The 19,514-nt window shown below is 43.2% G+C and overlaps 2 protein-coding genes across 2 annotated transcripts in view; both read left to right on the top strand.

The window, feature by feature from the left end:
• The window catches only part of LOC149347063 (ADP-ribosylhydrolase ARH3-like), a 28,510-nt gene that overhangs the window by 456 nt on the left and 8,540 nt on the right, over positions 1-19,514 (top strand). The window contains exons 2-6 of the mRNA XM_089586849.1: positions 4,120-4,184; positions 7,201-7,308; positions 9,768-9,973; positions 11,395-11,506; positions 14,298-14,514. Coding sequence (XP_089442975.1) covers positions 4,147-4,184; positions 7,201-7,308; positions 9,768-9,973; positions 11,395-11,506; positions 14,298-14,514 — 681 coding nt within the window. The 5' untranslated portion in view covers positions 4,120-4,146. The remainder of the gene's footprint in view (positions 1-4,119; positions 4,185-7,200; positions 7,309-9,767; positions 9,974-11,394; positions 11,507-14,297; positions 14,515-19,514) is intronic.
• Positions 14,790-18,208, top strand: LOC149347064 (uncharacterized). The gene is made up of 5 exons (XM_089586023.1): positions 14,790-14,919; positions 14,992-15,049; positions 15,831-15,957; positions 16,572-16,958; positions 18,203-18,208. The coding sequence occupies exons 1-5, from the start codon at positions 14,790-14,792 to the stop codon at positions 18,206-18,208; spliced, it is 708 nt and encodes a 235-aa protein (XP_089442149.1).

Genomic DNA, 19,514 nt, shown 5'->3' with positions numbered 1-19,514 from the left:
TCCAACTATTTGTCCACGGTTTTCCAGCTTGTCCTTTGAGTGCTTTTAGATCACTGCTACTGGGAGGCAAGAAATACGCATTCAAAGCCACGATGCTTCTTTATTGGGCGCGGGTGAGCGCAATAAATGAAAACTACGCGGAACGCGATTCGTACGGATTAACTATCGTGCCGGTATGAAACGCGAACACGGGACCGCGGGGCTCTTGGTACAGCCCGCATCGTCTTAGCAGCACGTGTAGTAAACTAGGTAAGCCCGCGCCGTGCACACGATCAAGCTGCTCGCGCTAGCCGCCTAGCTTGTTGTTCATTCCGACGTACCTGGTTCGGGCTAACGGGATGGCGCTGCCCTTTCCTACCCTTTTACCGACCAACGCTTATAATCTTAGGCGGCCTAATGAACTGTCATGAAGGTGCCAGCGATGGCTACTTCGGCTTGACGTCAGTGACTTTGTATGGTCGAACTTTCGTCTTCATATGCGTGACGAAATAACGCGATCGGCAAAGAGCGAAAGAGCCAGCGCTTGAAGGGGTTCACGATGCTGTAATAAACGGGGCGCATGCATAGGGCTTTCGGGGACGAAGCTACGAACCCAGCGCACACGTCAGAACAAGCTTACTGCGGGCACTGCTAGACGACGCAGGCTGTACCAATAGCCACGTGATGTGTTCGCGTTTCATTTCGGCACGATAGTACAAGTAGTGTGTAGTGTGTGTAGAGATATGCCACTCTCTCTTTCGTTTGGCAACACATCCGACCATACTCTATATGAAGTGTTAGTTGATCAAAGTGGGCCCACGTTTGAAGAACAGCTCAACAGTGCGGTGTATAAATGTTTTCTGATTGAATGTTTATGTCCTCCATGACTGCTCTTTTTACCAAGAATTCATACCTTAGTGCCCAATGTTTTGAGAGGTCTTCCAGCAGTTCTAGCAAAGCAGTTCACAATGTCCCAGGTCTCCTGTCCATTCTGCGGTTTATTGTTGATGCCATATAAGAAGACAATTACATCAGTGTTTTGTGTACTGCATCGAAGGAGCAAAGGAAATTCAAGTTATTGCATGTGAAATTGTTAGTTGCAGTGGAATCACATGCCATAACATCTACTTTGCGCCCTAGGCAGTACTGAGCGATTCGCCAGCATTGCTGCTGCTGTGTGAAAAGCTTCAGTCAGGACGAGAGCAGTCGTTCATTGGCATGTAAGGGAGAAAAAGCAAAAGAGCTTTTTCACGAAATTTCATATTGGTGGCTTGCAAAAATGATTGTGATTTTTTCAGGAAATGAGGCAACTGACGTTTTAGTGTACAGCCTAAAAATGAGACGCGCCTCATTCCTCTTACCCAAGGTGATGTGTGCATGAATGGCACTTAGATATTTGAAGTGGGTGGCGCAGCGGTGGAGGGTATTGTGAAGTAAAATTTTCAGCCAGCATGATGCCTCGGGGCATTGTTCCTCATAAAGATCAACGAGAGCCACGATTGAATGTACAAAATAGGACGTTTAGGGCACTTTGTGAATAAAATCACCTCGTCACAAACTGAAGGCAGTGCCCAGCAGATATTTTGGGTGCTGCCTGTTACCCCTCACCTCTCCTTAGCGCCGTCCCTGGATATGTATTACACATTGCGCAAAATGTGTAACGCGATTGCCCAAATTGCTTGCCTTGAAAATACTGCTAAGACCTGAGCATTGTTCTGCATTAGCTCAAATGTATGGTTCCACATTCCTGTATGCGGACTGTACCTTGGGGCCGCTTTCACGTGGAGCTCTTTTTAAATAACAGGGCGAGCTTACAGTGCAATCTTGCCTATAACAGTACCCATTACAGTGTGGTCTAATCAGAGTCTCAGAGAAAGTGGCGCCTTCTTTGCATTGCTACAAACGGGCCACACATAGCCCATTTGTAGCGATGTCCTCGAACAGAAGAATGCTACCTACATCAAAAATTTTGGCTCCATGGCCAGTAGTAGCAGTTGCATTAGAAGAAAGCCATACAGGGAAACAGGCATTTAGGGTGGGACAAGCTTACCAATCGGTACAACTCTAAAGCTGTGTGCACAAGGGTCTGCGTGTTGGGTGCCAATTAATGTGAATGCATCTGTCAGCCAGCCCTCTGGGGTAGAATGAGTAAGCGTATGTTTGAAGAGGGTGAGAAGCTACAAGAAAGAACATGCAAGACAGTGTCGGAAGAGAAGGGGGGAGTATCTAGAGAAGATTAGGTATGAGAGTTTTGAAAGAGGCTGGAGGTGTGATATGATGCAAAACACTGACAATCAAATCAAATCAAATTTATTTTCCAACAATGCCAGAGAGAAGGTGCAGATTGTTAGAAAGCCCAGAGATCAGGCCAAGCAACTTGGTTGGTACCTATGTAATGGAAATTATGAAGTGTGAGGAGGATTGGGCTGATAATAGGGGTGGTAGCGTTAATTTCCAGACGGTGCTAACTTTGCATGCAACATGTTGGTAACTGCTCCAAGTAGCTGTGTCTTGTGATAAAAAAAACAAAACAAGAACACTGTACCAGAAGGCCAGTGTGCTCTAAGAACTTTGAGTGTTGCTTTGCTGCTATGCATCACTCAGTTTGTGAACCCTTAGGGAGTGCAGTGCAAACAGTGTGGTCCCGCGGCAGCTTCACAGCAGCGTCTCATGCTTGTCACAAAATGCTGTACAGGGCTGTCCACACTTAGGGTGAACACGCGAGCATGTGGCCACGCTCTTTGGAGTGACAGTGTGTCCGACGTGGTCATGCATCGAAGCAAAGCAGCGCAGGATCGGAGGGACCTGAACGTGGTGTTTCGCATCGTCTGCTGCTTTGTTTCAAGGTGTGGCTAGGACGGGCAACATGACAGAATAAATCTTAAGCAGCCATGCCAGCGTGTAAGAAGAGTCCGTGGGCAGGCGATGAACGAGGGGCAGTTTTCTCTTGCTGTAGACCTGGCGTAACATGAGGGATGTGCAGAGGTTGCCGGGCCTGTACATGCTTTACCAAGACTTGCAGTACATGCTTTAACTGTCCTTATAGAGGCGTTAAGTGTTTTGGAAGAGTATTGAGCATTTGCTGCGTTGCATTTGTAACTAAAGTGATTTCGTGCACCTCTGGGCTGTATTCTAATGCAGGATATGAACTAAGCAGGACCTAATTTTAGTGCGAGTCTTGTCGTGCACATTGCTGGATATTTTGCCTGTCTTCAGTACGTAGCACATACGTCTTGTCAATGATACGTTTGGCATATGTCCTGTCTTACATATACGGGGCTTTTTGCCTATGTCTTTGCAATCTGTCATGAATTTCGTGCCCTGTATATTGTTGGGCTAGTTGCTACTGCAGGTGCGAGCGCAGAAATGAATGTCCAAACTCTGCCTGAAGATTTCATTTGTAAACACGCAGCAGTGAACTGAGCTCAGTTCATACAAAACGAAGTTTATCACACTTGCGTGGATGAGCTACAGGCTTGTTGAAAGTGGTTACGGGATTAATTGGACAAATGTTGCAACAGAGAAGAGACATGAGATCAAAAGGCACCTTGATTGTTTTTTTGTCTTGTCTTCATTGCCCCTTAGTATAATTAGTGTGTTGTGCTTAAATCATCTGACAGTGCCGGTATATTCTTTTTTGGAATTGCGTTCATGGCGTTTCAGTGCCATACATATCTTTGGGGGGCTCTAGCTCGATTATGTAATGAGAAAAAGTGTAGTTGGATCTGATGTAGGATGCCAACATCATCTTAACATCTATTTAAATGAAAAGGAAGAACAGTCGTGATACACTTGCTATGGTGTGTCGTCTCACAACCATTTTAAAGAGCACATAATTGCTTGCATTGACAGCAATTCAAACACACACTGCAAAAGCCTCGACTGTGTAGTGCAGTTGTCAGTAAGAGTACTCTTTGCGTTCACTCAAGACAGTGTTTTCATGTAGCTGACTGTATCTCTAGCTTGCATGCATTTGTGTGTTTGTGGATACGCCAGGCTTCTACTGAGGTGAGGCTATGAAGTGTCACAGTGTGTCTTCTACCCACTCCTTTTCTCTGCATTCTTTTGTGAATGTCATTCATGCATTAACTGCAGGGGTTCTGACTGCAATCTTTACTATTTTGCTCTTGCCACATGTAGTGAGGAGTTGAACGACCATAGCACCTGATGTCATCATTTTGTAAAGAAGAATCAAATGGAAGCAGGTTGGTAGTTTTGTTTTCATTAGTAAAAAAAAAGTGATGTCTGCATCTTCTGGTACTGTAGTGATGCTGTGCATTGTATGGAAAGTAATTCTTAAATTTGAATAAGCAATTTAGAATTTCCTGAATAAAATTCTGAGCAATGTTACTTACATCGTCAATGGGTCACTTTATGTATATAGGGCCTGATATTCTGCTTGGATTGGTGTAATATTTTATTCATCAGTGCTGTTTAGATTTCACTAAGCTGCTGTTGCAGTTTTTGTAAGAAATTTCTTACGCACATACAGTCACTATAATCTGCATGGCTTGCACACGAAAGTAACTTTTATATGGTGCGTAGTTTCAGATTTTTTTTTTGATATGGTTGTACAAATTTATTTTTTCTAAACACCTTCTAAAACATTCAATGCATATTTTTCTTTGCAATTTTTGGCTGTCGTCCAGATTTGTAAATGTCAGTATTGTTCACAAAGTGATACAGTTTTCATTTAATTTTGCATGGACATGCATATGAACATGCAGAGTATAGTTAAATTGTGCTGAAACTTGTGAATATTTTGAGCACATTACGGTAAGTGTCTGTTATAGTTTTCGAAGCATTAGTTTAAAGATCTTTCTCTGGTAGCGCATGCAATGCATTCGAAAAATTTTTTCTGCCATTGTACACTTTGATTTACATGAACCATCGTAGTTATATTTTGTAACAATCTTTTCTCAGTATCACTACACTATTATAATGTTTATTCTCTCTCTAGCTAGTACAAATGCACATCTATTTCCATTGTGAATATGAACAGCATAAAATTAAAATCAAGGCTCATCGCTAGCTAAAAGCTGAGTTGAAGACAGGAAATTATGCTGCGAAAGCTGTGCCAGTTTCATTCAGCCATCACAAACATTAAGAACTGGTTTCTGAGGAGCATCTCATCCTGGAGAGGCTCCAAAGCATCTTTTATCAAAGTTGCAAAATATGTTGAGTATACAAGAACACCACTTGCAGAAAAACCTACTACAAGAATATTTCGAAGGTGTTTAGTATCAGCGCTGTGTCACACGCTGCACCTTAAGGTTTTTGTTGTCTTGTGTAAAAACGACATTTCATTGTTTCAACTGCATTGCATTTTACACGGCCTGCTTTCTCTGTTGCTGTGCGCCCATTGGCAGCTACTATTCTTGGTGCTGAAAGAATGCAACCAATTGCAGTCAGCTGTCTCCCGTCAGATTTAAGGTTTAGGGATTGTTTAGAAATTACGTTGGGGATATGGACAAAAGATGGCGAGCGTTTGAAATATCCACAGGAAACTGCAAGCAATCTTTACAGCAAGGTTACCAATCATGTGCCGTGCTTAGAATACATGTATTTGGCTCAGATATAAATCATGTTGACTCAAGGTTGGATAGGTTTTAATTAACATGTTAAAAAATTACTAGATAAAAGGCTATGGCTTAGTATAAACATGCGGCAAGAGTTGCTTTGTCCCTCCATATTCTCCCCTTTATTCTCTTCATTCTCTCCTTCTTCCTCTATCATCTCTCCTTTTTTTCTCTTCTCTGTCGTAGCTTGGCTTGCCTTGGCTGTAAAAATTGTCAAGACCCCCTTTATTTTTGTGTAGCCAGAAATAACTATACCGTGCGAAAGGAAATGGAACTGCACCTGAATATACTAGTTACTATGCACGACGAATCGTGAGAAATGTTTTATCAAAACTGTCATGGTAGAAATCCGTAGCTATGTCATAGAAAGGAGACAACAGGCATCATGCATAGACAATGTTTGTTTTCAGAAATTTTTATTGCTTGCGTTTTTGAGGAGTGCCACTTGGTGTTTCAGTTTTGGTGCCTCAATTTCAGTTATATTCTTCGATAGTGTCTAATCTGTAATTTTGTCACATTTGTAATTTGATATTTGCATTCCCTCTGTATGTAATGCCTTGTTACTCATTGCCTAAAAGGTAAGTGAATAAATTTATCATCCTTGAGGGTAGTCTTCTCCTAAAATGAGTGATGCAAATTTGTTTTCTGCTTTGCACATCAAAATGTGAAGCTGTGCCAGGCATTAGAACAGTTGACGTGCAATTACTACAAGGAATTTGGCAGACTTTCCAGATTATAAATTTCTAGAATCTACATTTCCAATATTTAGGATCCTTCAGAAAAGCAGTATTTTTTCATTGAAAAATTGCGGCATCTTTACTTTCTTATTCCTCATCTTTACTTCCTTTCTTGCAAATTTTTTTTACAAAGTATTGCATATCTCACAAATTGATTTTTTTTATGCAGGCATCTTGTCTTTCTTTAAAAACTTACTGGCTAAACAAGGTTACAGCTTAATTGAAGCATTCGGCGAAGGCCATGATGTTTTGACTAAGCTGTAGCCTTGCTTAGCCAGTAAATCTTTTCTGTTTCCATTTCTGTCTCCACGACTGCATTCCTTCATTTACCTCCCTTTTCTCTTCTTTCTCTCTCGTTCTCTTTTTTTTGTCCTTCCTTTTCTTTCTGCTCCTTTTCTTGGCTTGGCTCTTGGCTTGGTTTGCCTTGGCTTGGATTTGATTCACTTGCATGAGTGCAACAAATTACAACAGGCTTCAGTTACACAATGGCTTAGGGTGGGCTCTCGATAACAGCTCTTGCTGTACAATTTTGGCGGAACATACATTCACAAGACCGTGAATGCAGTCTTCAGTTAATGACTTAATTTTTATGACACCTGAAAACACAGCTTAACTGGATGCACTGCTTAGTTCGTTGAGGTTTGTATGTGTATTTTGGTCACTGTATTGACCTGTTTTTTTCTTTCCCAACTGGTCTCCTAATCTTTAAAATCTTTTTATTCCTCTTTACACACATTTATTTCTTAGATGGTAAGCAATTTGTGAATAATCTCGGTGGACATTAAAACTCCCATTGACGTCCTGTGGATGTCCTGATGTCCGCAGGACACCCATGGGAGTTCCAGTGCCTATTGGGATGTGGAAAGTAACAGTTCTTTTTTCTCCTGTGGACTTATTCTGTGCAGCGGGAGAGTCTCTCAGAGGGGCAGAGGACTTGGTGCCAGGAAAAAAGAAGCTCTAGAAAGAATTCAGCACCCAAGAACATTTTCTTCCCCTGTACTCTACTGCCAAAGGTAGAGATGAGATAAATTTGATTCCCATTTGGTTTTTACTCTTGTAATTGTTTTGTGTGGCTTGTGTTGCATGTTATTTATGTTTCCTCATGATCCTTAAAGCAAATGGAAAAGATAATCAATATAATATCACTTAGGAGCTAACTATATGTAACCTTCATGTTAGCATTATGACATTATTGGACATCACAAGAATTCGAGAGGCAGAGGCAGGTTGGTTGGCACCCGCTTACACAGACTGTAAGAAAGTTAGCTTGTCTTTTTTGACTAAAGGTACAAACCGGAAATGGCAGTTTTGGATAACGTGAAATAAACTACACTATGGCAACGGTGTGTTATGAGCCAGCAGGAGTTTGGTTTGATCTAGTCGGTGATGAGGCATAGCTGATGCAATGCAGTGATATGAGAAAACAAGGACAAAAGTGTACAGTGGATAAGACGGGCACCAAACTATGAACTGATTTATTATCTAGAAAAAAATGCTTACAACCATACAGGAGTGTGCATATAAGCAAAAAAGGATTGGAGCTCGCTCAAATAACATTAAAGCACACGGATTGTAAAGAAAGATCAAAGAGAATCAAACGCAGATATTGCACCATTCAGAAAAGAAATCTCTTCATCAGTTAGTGACACCGATGGCTTGCTCAAGCATGTAGGGCCCCGTTGCTTGATCAAATATGCTTCGATCATTTCTCTTTATAGTTTGTCTTTTGATCGACCAATAAGTCTGCTTTTTTATGCTCTCTATATCTTATTGTTATTTGAATCAGTTCCGGTTCTTTTTTTGCTGCTATGTGTACTCCTGTGTTGTTGTAAGTGTTTTTTTTCTAGGTAGTTGGTAGTTTGGTGTCCGTCCTGTCGACTGTGTGTTTTCATCCCTGTTTTCTCGCTGCATTGCATTTCATCAGCTTTGTATTTTCGGGTACAAATAGTATTGCCAACATAATTCTTTAGCAAAGTGAAGAATGTGCTCAGTGTTACATGCAACTAATTCGAGATAGAGGTGGCTAGGATTCTGCAACAGACATTTCGTTTCAATAATGCTAATTAGTAATTTTTAATTAATTTACTGTCATTTCACAACAGTTGAATTGGCTTCGCTTTCACTCACGCTAGTGCAGTAGGTACTGTGAGGTATTGCAGAGAAAAATGCTAAAATTAGTACTTGAATTTTCAATGGTACATTCACATTGGATTGGGATTCACTACATAGAAATAGCATCAGTTTGAAGCTGAGATATAATGTGTATAAAATATGATCATCTACTTCATGAAGGTTTCCTGTAATTGTAAATTCATTCACACTACGTATAGTGTATTGTGTGTGGCTGTGTGATATAGCAAGTATATAAAAGACTTCATCATCAGCTGCTGCATTGGATTGCTCTGGCTTCAGGGTCAAACTTTATGGCAGTCTGAAAAAATTTCTCATTGTGCAGTGTACTCTAGTTTTTGCTTTGTGAGATGTTAAGGTTGAACTGTGCAGATGTACTTTTAAAAGTTAAACATGATTTAAAGCTAAAACATGCAGTATATATAATTGCTACATGCATTGCTATCAGGTTAAGAATGTTTATTTGCTTCTTTATTCTGGGCTCTGAGCACTGTAGTGTGTATTCTTTTGTAGAATTCTATGTGACTGTTCCAGAGTAAAGTAATTCCTGGGGACATTTCGAATGAAATCATCAAGCTCTGCTTAAAACATGGACCTTAACTACGTCTCATCGAGAAATTTATTCTGTCTTAACCAGCCAGACAAGATGTCTTATGTGACATGTGATTCGACATCTTGTACCTTTAACCTTATCATTTGAATATTATTTGATAGAAAGATCAGATTTGGGAATGCACTTATGTCAGCTTGGAACTTCGTGTGATTAGTAGAGTGCAGTGCTGGATGTTCCGAATTTATGAATGAAGGCAATTATGCGTGGCCAAGGCCTTCTGCACTTGTTTTTATGGTTACTTTCCATTTATTTCATTTGTCTGTGCAATGCCGAAATGAATGGGGACACAACGCACACCAAACAACATGGATAGTTCCAGTACATATCATTTATTGTATGTCGTATTGCCTTTTGTTTCTACACGCCACCCAGTCGACGTGACCATTGATCAACTACAGTTGGATACAACTTAAGTCTGCAGTGAAGCTCCACCCACATTCAGCCTCCGCACACAGAATTCCTCCATGACGAAAAAGTAGTGCACTGCTTAAACGTTTCTTGTTACTTAGACTTGTCAGAGAAATAAAATTATGACCTCTAGGATTTTGATACGTGGATTGTTTGATATAGTCAAACATTAAAAAGCTGACTTCATTTACTGTTCCGATTGGCCAGCGGAGTAATACAAAACTCCGCAGACCGTGGCCCAGTGGTAGTAACTACTGTTTTTTTAAGTTGCATCCTACCATAGCCCCAAACCTGACTTCTGATCCGGCGTATTCCTTGCAGCCTAGATGTCTCCGTTGGGCTCAGGGCCAAGTACCAGGGCTGCATGGTTGGAGCTCTGATCGGGGACTGCCTGGGCTCGCCATTTGAAGAGCTGCCCCGCCGCCACGTGCTGCCCACATCAGAGCTGGACTACTTTCTGACCCGTATCCGGACCAAGTCAGTTCGAGCCGATCATATGGCCGGCCGCAGGTTTACAGAAGACTCACGTGCGTTCCCTTTTGTCTGTTTGTTTTTTCTTCTTTCAGTGGCGGCTGTTAGAGTGACATTCGGTGGAAACGAATGGTGTTAGGCCGTTCGTTGGCAGGAAATGGGAGGAATCTCCTAGGTTACAAGAAGAGGGAAGGGAGGCCATGCTCTTGCACGCTTTCTCTCACTGGCACAGTGTTCGGCATTGCTTGTAGGGTTCTAACCTTTCCGCTGTTTTGAGCTATGGCATCACTTTACAGCATTGCAGTATTGTTCTGAAACACCACTTTTTCGGCTGCCTAGGTAGCAGGATTGTCCACATCAAGCAGTGTCGTAGTTGAGGTGGAACTTGAGAAACTCCATGTCCATACCAGATGTGCATGCAGTTCTCATGAAACAAATTGGCACCTCACGGTCGAGCAGTGGTTGTCACTATCCTAAACGGAGGCGCTGGCTATCGGGTAGTAGAAGGTTAAGGGCAGAGAGATATTTTTCTACTCTAAAATAAAGAATGATAATAGGTATAGGATATAGAGTAGCAAATAAAGTCTTCCTGTCTGTTTGCTAGTTTACCCCTGCCGGTCACCTGCCGTTTTTTTCTCATCTCCCAATTCCCCATCATGCCTCCCTGAACAGACACCTGATTTTTGTGTTTCTCATGAGTTGCACTGAGCTTGTAAAAGCTAGTTTTCATGCAAATGATTTTTGGCAGAACGTCAACATGTTGTTTGACAAAAAAATTATCCGAGATCTACTCATTATTCCAGTCTGCAACTAGAAACAGACTGTGCAGATTCACCTCTGGTGCACCACGCTAAAGGGGAAATTTTTGAACTGTAATCTTTCCAGCCCGTCGCCCACATTTCTGTACATTTATTTTTTGCTTATTCCCTCCAAATTGTCAAACATTTGTGGGGATGCTTAGGTCTTGTTTGAGGCAGCAGAACTCAGTGTGCACTGCAATTAGTGGTTTCCTTTAGAAAGCATTCCAGTGCATTCAGATTAGTACTTTCCTTTACCTTTAGTCTTCCTTTAGAAACAACAGCCATCAGTATGTTTTGTTCTGTAGGTTGTCAAGTTCCTGCTTAGGTGGCTTACACAACAGGAGGCCATCGGGTAGCATGAGCCACATAGCCATTGCAGCATCGGAAACCATGCTGACCTCAGGCAAGAGGGTAGAACCAAGAGTGCTGTTATGTCTGCTAGGCTAAGTGTAGCTCACACAAAATGTTCTTAGGCTTCAAGTTTAGGCCTGTGTGCAAAATTTTTAATCTCCTAAGAAAATAAACTGTTCGCTGTGTATTATTTATGTAATGGCATTTATTTCTGGTTTGAGGAGTTTCAGTTCTGTAACTGTGCTTGACGTGCCACAAAACCCGTGTACTGTGAGCTGGTTGATTAAGAATGAAGTGTACTGTTTGTAATTAATTCCTCTTTTCAGGTCGCAAGTTTGGCGGCTACTACAAGTACACAGATGACACTGCGATGGCTCACGCTCTCGCACAGTCGCTGATTGACTGCAGGGGCTTTGACGCCAGGGTTGTCGCACGGAGGCAAGTCTTTGTAGTTGTGTGATATCCTGGACTTGTAATGCACTGACTGAACCTGATTGCACCAAGTCACTGCTTGTACTGAACAGCCAAGTGTAATCCCTGTCTCCGAGGCATTGTGTAGTTCTGAACCTATGTGATTTCTTGTGTTAGGTAACCAGGGCCTTATCCTCTAAAGTACTTAAGTATTTCATATCATATGTCCCTAAAGAACCAGCACTAGCACCTGCAAGGTTTAATTATTACTCTTTCAGACGTTTTGGCAAAAATCTAACTCTGCTCTTTCTAATCTGCATTGAATGATAATGTATCCAATAGTAAATTACTGAGCTATTTATGTAAATCGTTTTTGTGCTGCTTGGTAGTATATTTTTCTCTTATCGTGTTTGAGCCTATAGTGTGTACTCTTATACTTCGTCTCACAATATGTTTGCAGCACTACGGAAGGTAGAGCTCTCTCGTCCAATCAGGGCTGCAGGAACGCAAAAAATAGTCCCTGGAATATTTGAGCTGTGTAGGACTATTAATCAAACAAGAAGCACAGCAAGCGAAAACATTGTTTGGACCGGTAGAATTAGATGGTAGAGAGTGCTTCAAACACTGTGAAATTAACAGACAAAGCCCCTACAAACACAGCTGTGCAGAGGCCTGCTGCGAGGTAGTGATGCGTCGCCATTTTCCAACATGGCGTCGGCGGAGACGGTTGTGTTGCCTGTGTGCCGTACACCGACAGTGCGCTGTTTTTCCAAGCAGGCAATCACAGTTGGCTTCTTGAAGTGCTTCGCGTCGAGAGTGGGGTCAGTTCAAGTACGAATGTGCTCACCAAAGCGCACCCAGGTGAGCGAGCCACCAGTGGGCAGCGCAGACGTTGAAGGCGAGCCGAATGTTGTCCCCGAAAAAGCCGGCGGCGTTGTAGTGATGGACAACGCTCCATATCATTCTGCGAAGCAGGATTAAGTGCGGCGGATGAGTAGCCTCAAAAAAGAACATTCAGATTTGGCTGCCCGGAAAACGTGTCGCGTGGAGTAGCGACATGGTGAAGGCCGAGCTCATGAAGCTTGTCAACCACATGAACCCGGGTGGGGACCGATACCGTGTGCTCTGCATCGCCAAAGCTGCTGGCCATCTCATTGTGCGCCTGCCACCCTACCACTGCCAAGTGAACCCTGTAGAGCTTGTTTGGAGCGATGTCAAGGGTTTCGTGGTCAGTCAAAACAAAACGTTTAAGCTTCAAGACGGGGCGCCTCTGGTTTGGCAAGGCATCATGCAAGTGACTGCTGAGGAATGGAAGAATTACGTGCAGCATGTTATTAGTGCGGAAGATGGGATGAGGAAACTGGACCACGTCTTCGACGATGTTGTTGACCAAGGACCGGCCATTGTTCTCAACCTGGAGGACGACACAACCAGCAGAGCTGAATGGAGTTGTGATGGGGACGATGAGATGAGCCCCATTAACGTGCTAACGTGCTCTCAAAAGTCGGGACCATTCAGTACTGTCGCAGTGAGAGTAACGAAAATGAGAACGACATCGTCTCTCATGAGGTATGGCAGACGCCGTAGTGGACGGCTCTGGATTAATTTTGACTGCTTGTGCGTTGACTTTTGTGCAGCGCATGTGGTTGTTTTGCATTTCTCCACCATCGACATTCGGCTGCCCCGGCCTGCATTCGACCCAGCTTAATAGTGTAGTGACCACGCTGGAATAAATAAATTTATATACACATGACAAGAATATTGAAAATAACAGAGGAACTGATATGAACAGGTGGTGACCATAAAAAGGGAAAAAAATGGGGCCAGTCCCTTTGGAACGGGCATCCGCCTGTCCAAAAACAAACAGATGAAAGAATAAAAAGACATCAAGCGCCACCTGCTAGAGGTAGAAAGAAGCTAACTTCTAGCACGCCGTCTTCAACATGAATGGAGCCACCTGTCAGTAATTGGTGGGGCGACAGACACATAGGAACACACTAATGTAGTGTGTGCCATTCTGATTGGACAAGAGAGCTCTACCTTTCGTAGTGCTGTGAACATCTTGTGAGACGGAGTATAGATGTTACGTCTCTCTGCGGCATTTATCTAGGGCGTTTAGGCCTTTTTCAGCAGTGTAGAGCTGCTAAAACTGCTTGGTCAGAGCGCAGGTTAACTGTTAAGTGAATAACTAAATCTGAAATTAGGTGATAAATAAACTTCAGTATGGCTAAGTTACTTGCAATATTAAAAGCGTATGGTGCTAACAAGATGGCTAGTCACTAGTCTCTGCAAGCAAAGATGTTGATGATGAATTTTTATGGCACGAGGGCATCTGTGGACAGAGAGCGCCGTGGCACAGTATTATTTTTGGACCACAAGAGATGGGGTCATAGACCCATTTTTCCTAGTATTTCACCTTAAATATGCCGAGCACCAAACCAGGGGAAAGCTTGTATCCATTGTATCCCCGATGGGCACACAGCGGCTTTGGGGATTGAATCCTGCATCTCCAGTATGTGAGGCAGATGCTCAAACCCCTAGGCACTAATATTCCCCCCGTTTCCCTTTTTTTTGATTTCCTTTCCTTGGTTTACCAGAGTAATGGTTTCTTCAATGGAAGATGGTTTTCTATGGGTTTGCTGGAATGGTTTTTGCACTGGAGTTGGCAGGTGCATCGTCTGCATGCATTTTTCAGTGCGCAACCTACACCGAGGTCGAATGCTCACGATGACACACTAATGCTTTCACCTTCAGAGCCCGTAAGCAGTCTTAACTGCCCTCTGAATTTGAAAACAAAGAAAATCTTCCTTGCCTACAGGTTTACGGAGGAGTTCTTTGGAAACAAAGACTTGAAGTCCGAGTATGGCCCCAAAGTGAGAGCTGTGTTTGCAGCTCTGGCCAGAACAAAATACGAAGATGTCTGGGCGCCTGCTAAGGAACAGTTTGACGGCACTGGTTCCTTTGGAAACGGCGCAGCGATGCGCGTTGCACCCGTTGCGCTGTGCTACTACGGGGATGAGCACGCTTCCATCAAGGTGGGTGGTGAATTTGTGCTCTTAATTAGAGCACCGTGGTGCCTTGCAGCTTTCTGGGCACTTAAAACAAATATTGTGTTGCATTGGCTCTTGAAAGGACCCTAATACCGTATTTACACGGGTGCCCTTAACTACAGTTAAGGTAACTACGGTTCTCCGTAACTATTGTTAGCCGTGCTCACACGACAAGCCAAACCATAGTTACGCCACTAACTGCAGTTAACGTAGCCGAGCTGGCTAACTACTGTTTGCGGCTAACTACTGTTTGCGACAAGATGGCGGCGCCCGCGGCAGCAGAAACGCCGATGTCAAGCGAGTCGTCCTCCCAGAGGCGTGTGAACTGGCCTGATGCAACAACAACGGCCTTGATACGCATCTGGGAGGACCATCTCCCCGCGCTGCGAGGCAACACGCGCAACGCGCGAATATACGCAGCGATCGCGGACGCGCTGAACGCCGGGCTTGCGCCGGGCGAAGGCCCATACACTGCCAAGCAAGTCAGGCAGAAGATGGACAACCTCAACAAGAAATACTGGTAAGTGCGATCTTAAACGAATAATACTCGTGCAATATCGCTTTCTTGGTGTTGTTTACTCAGTGCAACAAGCTGTTGAAGAACTCTGGTGCAACTGAGCTATAGCCCCTCATGTGCGGCAGTAGCACATGTCGCTAGCGATTACTGGTGTCCGATACGATCTTGCAGATATGTTGTAAAGGTCGTAAAGTTTTCGAGGGTAAGGACACATGACAGAGGCAGCAAACACGTCACTCGGCGTATAGTCGTTCTAATTTGACTTTGCTCGTGCACGCGTGCATCGAACTGCATGACAACTTCATCCTCCGTTTGTGTTGTTATTGTCTACGATCTGCATCGCCATCAGCGTCGGTATTTCATCTTCGGTACGCGTCGGCATTGCACGCACGCGTCAGCGTTTCAGGCCTCCTGCTATGGCAGTAACTGAGCAGATTTATTTATTTCTTTCATATAACTTTTCCGCGTTCCACTCTGCACTGCCTCACAGATACTTGAATGTCATTAGCAGAACCATAATACGACAGTTGCGGCTTCACTTTCAAAACTGCAACCGGTAGGATTAAAGCAACATCGTAAATTTAAACTGCACTAATTTCACCAGCACATGTGCCTGCTGGTTAGGCACATAATTGTGAAATATTAGTCTCGCAGTGCTGAATGCACCGTGGCCTTTAATGCACTGAAGATAACTGCTGAGACTGCGAACTGCTCGGATTGCAATCTTCAATGTCTTTTATTTAAGCAGTACAATTATTTATTCAAATGATTTCCATTTTTTCAGGCAGCTGAGACGGACGGGCACTGATACAGGCTCACCCGGTGTGCCATGGTTGTTCTACTTGCAGCTCCACAGTTTTCTTGGGTGCCTGCCCATCAACGATGAAGGGCGAGTTGAGGAAAATATGGAGGTGACTTGCTATTTGCAACATTGCCTATCAGTTCATGAAATCACTGCACAATTCCATCACTACCCATTTCTCAGTGCACTGTGTACTTCGATTTACGACAGGCTGGCCAGTGGCAGACAGTAAAGAGCACATTTGGGAGTTGTGCAGAGTAAACCACTCCCACAACCATGAGCATCGGCAAAGCAGAGCAAAAATGGCACTTGCCTCTTGAAACCATGTACAGACACGGCCGCGTTTCGATGGAGGCAAAACGCAAAAGGCCCTCGTGTGCTGTGCGACGTCAGTGCGCGTTAAAGATACCCAGGTGGTCGAAATTATTTGAGCTCTCCACTATGGCACCTCTTTCCTTCTTTTTTTCTTTCACTCCCTCCTTTCAGTTAAGGTGTAAACCAATATGTGCGACATTTACTGCGCCATTTCCTTTCTTCATAGACCAAAAAAAGACCTCTTCAACCTCAGTGCCATGCTGAAATGCCCACCTCACCGTGGCCGTCAATAGCTTCTGTTTTTCTCAATATACTGTGGCAGCTGGTGAGTGCATTTCTTTAGGATGCCTTTAACCTCTCCTTTCAAATCTTAAAAGCATGCTGTTTTCTGTGTTGTGTCATGTGCAGCTGCCAGTCGTCAATGAGGCACCTGACGGTGCAGAAGTGGTGATGTCATGGGAGGATGGGCTTCCAGAAGCAAGCAGAGAGGACCACCTGCAAAGTGCTGCTTCCGCCAGCTGCAGCACCACTCCTGTGGTACATGCACTGGCAATTGCAAGTGGCAGCAATGGCGGTGGAAGAAGCAGTGCAGATACTGCTGGGAGAAATGGTAGCAGACCCAAAACTCAAAAGAGTCGCCATCGCCACAAAAGACCGGCAACCACTGCGCAGCAGCTGATTGCCCTCCACAAAACAGAAGCAGAGGAAGCAGTACGGGCAGAAAGAAAAACCCATAAAATGCGCAAAAAAATGGTCCGCCTTCAAGGAGAAGCGAACGACATTAACGCAAGCATGGTCAGGCTTCTACAAAGATTCCTTGAGAGAGGAAGCAGTCAGTCAGAAAATAAAGAGTGATCACAAGTGCTTGTTGGTTTGCAGTTTGTGATGTATTCTTTTGAGGGCTTCCTGGGTGCTGCCATATTTTTCACTGGACTGTCACGTGCACCTCACCCTAGCACGGCTTAGCAGCCAATGGAATCAGTTTCTGATACTTCAAAGAGGAGGCGTTTCGACAATGCAGACTGATGCAAAGGTATTTAGCAGCATGTCATGATATGAACAAAGCTCTTTTACGTCTGGAATTTTATGCTGTGGTTTAAGCAGCAAATTACTGTGGGGGTTGACTACCAGAGCAGTGTGCAGTATACGTATTGACAATGGGTGTGTGTACACTACAGAAGAATATAGGTGTGGGTGCAATGAACGAATAAGGTTGTGGCAAGAAATACTGCTGTTGCTCCTAGGGTATCGCTGCACATACCTTTCCACAGTGAACTTCCTGCTGTTGCCTATTCACTGATCATCATTTGCAAGGGGCGTTCATCTTTCTTCCAACCAAATGGGCTGTCTTTAGGGCAAGTGATAGCGTGCGGGGAGACTCTGGGGAATATTAATGATAGCAAAATAGTACTGACATGAAAATGCACAGAGAAAGTTTACTTTTGCTCAACAAACAGAAAATGCAATAGTATCTATCACACTGCACTTTCAAAAACTGTGAGTGCGAGACTAAAAGCTTTTTGAACTGGTAAAACAGGAGCATATAGGCCAGTAATACACGAATATTGCGAAGAAATACACAGCAAGCAATAGAGAGCAACAGACAATGCACAGATCATGCTACAAAATTACAAAATGAAATAGCACAATGACAGTGAATCAGCAAAAAAATAGCAATACTCAACAACAATGAATACTATAAAATGTGAAACTTAAGCTATAAAAATGGGAGCGTAAACCAGCTTTTCATTATTGTGTACCAGCAAATTGTTTATTTACTGGAAGGATTGAGATCTGCATGATTTAACAGGTTTGTCAGCGAAAGTAGTGTGTAGGTGAAGGACTGTTTGTCGCAAGAAGGGCTAGTGGTTGGTACAAACCGCAGCTTTTTACAGCTTAACGTGAGCCTAACTGTACAAATGATAGATTTTCATGCTTTCGAAAGAAAGTTTTGTGGGATATTAGTAAGGTATGTGAGCTCTGTGTAAACAAATTATTCTCTAGTAGTGTTCCCCTTCTCAAACTATATTTTGTCACAGGTGTAAAAGACGAGCTTAACAGTCAGCAGTATGCTTCATCAAGTTCTTTCTTGTCCTTCCTTTGGTTTGTGCTGCATTTCATCTTACATATGACCCATTCACCCAAACCTCTCGCTTAAAACAGTTAACCTCCGAGTATCATTCCACCTGCCTCATCCTGGCAAAGCAGCAGCCTCTGTACCAAGTAATCTCGCTACAAGGCTTTCATTTGGTTTGTAGTTAAATGGGTTTCCTTTATGGCAAGTGAGTGTTCCAGCTGAGATTAGGGGACTTAAAAGTAAAAAATTAGTTCTGACAGAAAACTGTACATGTCTGATATACGTTGCTTACAAGTAGTTCATTGCAAACATATTGCACTACACTTTCTTCAATGTCTTGTTTTTTAGCAGCAGTCATCTTAAAAGCCATGAATGTTGACACATTTAACTGGATTTATTGATGCTTGGTTACCAGAGCCTGTGTTCATGAGTTAATGCAGAAGCACATGAGAATTATTCTTATGGGGAAATAATTACGCATGTGTTGTCTGAACCATTAATAAAGGAAACAAATCTGAACTTGGAGGCAGATGAAATTCTGCTGGAATAAATTTGTGCAAATGATGCCATAATGAGGCTCCTAGCATTCCTGAAATGCTAGGTAACAGCAAAGGGTATACAGTCCTGCATCAATTTTAATGGATTATTTGGTTCCCGGGCAGTACTGTTCATTAGGAGAATCATTCGCAACAATAAATCATGACGAAGCAACACAACAACAAAAATCTCCCTATCAATGGTACATAATGGTTGACGTGCACAGCATAAAGCTTTCACACTGTGTTTTACCGGTGGCCAAACTAAAAATACAGGACTACAAACATATTGTTACAGACATGGTGTTACAAGGGGTTAATTCCAATGGCACAATGACTATGACCCAGATAGTCCCTCCATCCCCTGCTGCACAATACACACACGCACTCTGTCACCACTGGTTGCACTAATATTTGTCACCGTAACTGCTTGAGGAAAGAGGGAACCATTACAGCAACTCAAAGAAAGGACAAAATGACCACCATGCAATAAGGCTCTATTTTAGAATGAGAGTGAGCAGACTCTCATGCAGCGTCCGAGTTTTTGAAAAAAAAAAAAAGAGACAGTACAGGCTTGACAATAGAGTTTTCCACATATTGGTGTTAATGTAATCGTGAACAGGTTAAAGCACTGTCTTGCCCACCACGAAGATGTACACTTCATGGCATATGCAGACAATGTCATCATCTGAATAGAAGTATGCAAGCAGCGTATACCCACCAAAGTATCACATCCCT

The sequence above is a fragment of the Amblyomma mixtum genome, chromosome 4, assembly GCF_055824585.1.
Source record: "Amblyomma mixtum isolate Tamu chromosome 4, ASM5582458v1, whole genome shotgun sequence".
Classification (NCBI taxonomy): domain Eukaryota; kingdom Metazoa; phylum Arthropoda; class Arachnida; order Ixodida; family Ixodidae; genus Amblyomma; species Amblyomma mixtum.
The sequence above is the reverse complement of the archived record's forward strand: the minus strand, read 5'-3'. Positions and strand labels throughout refer to the sequence as shown.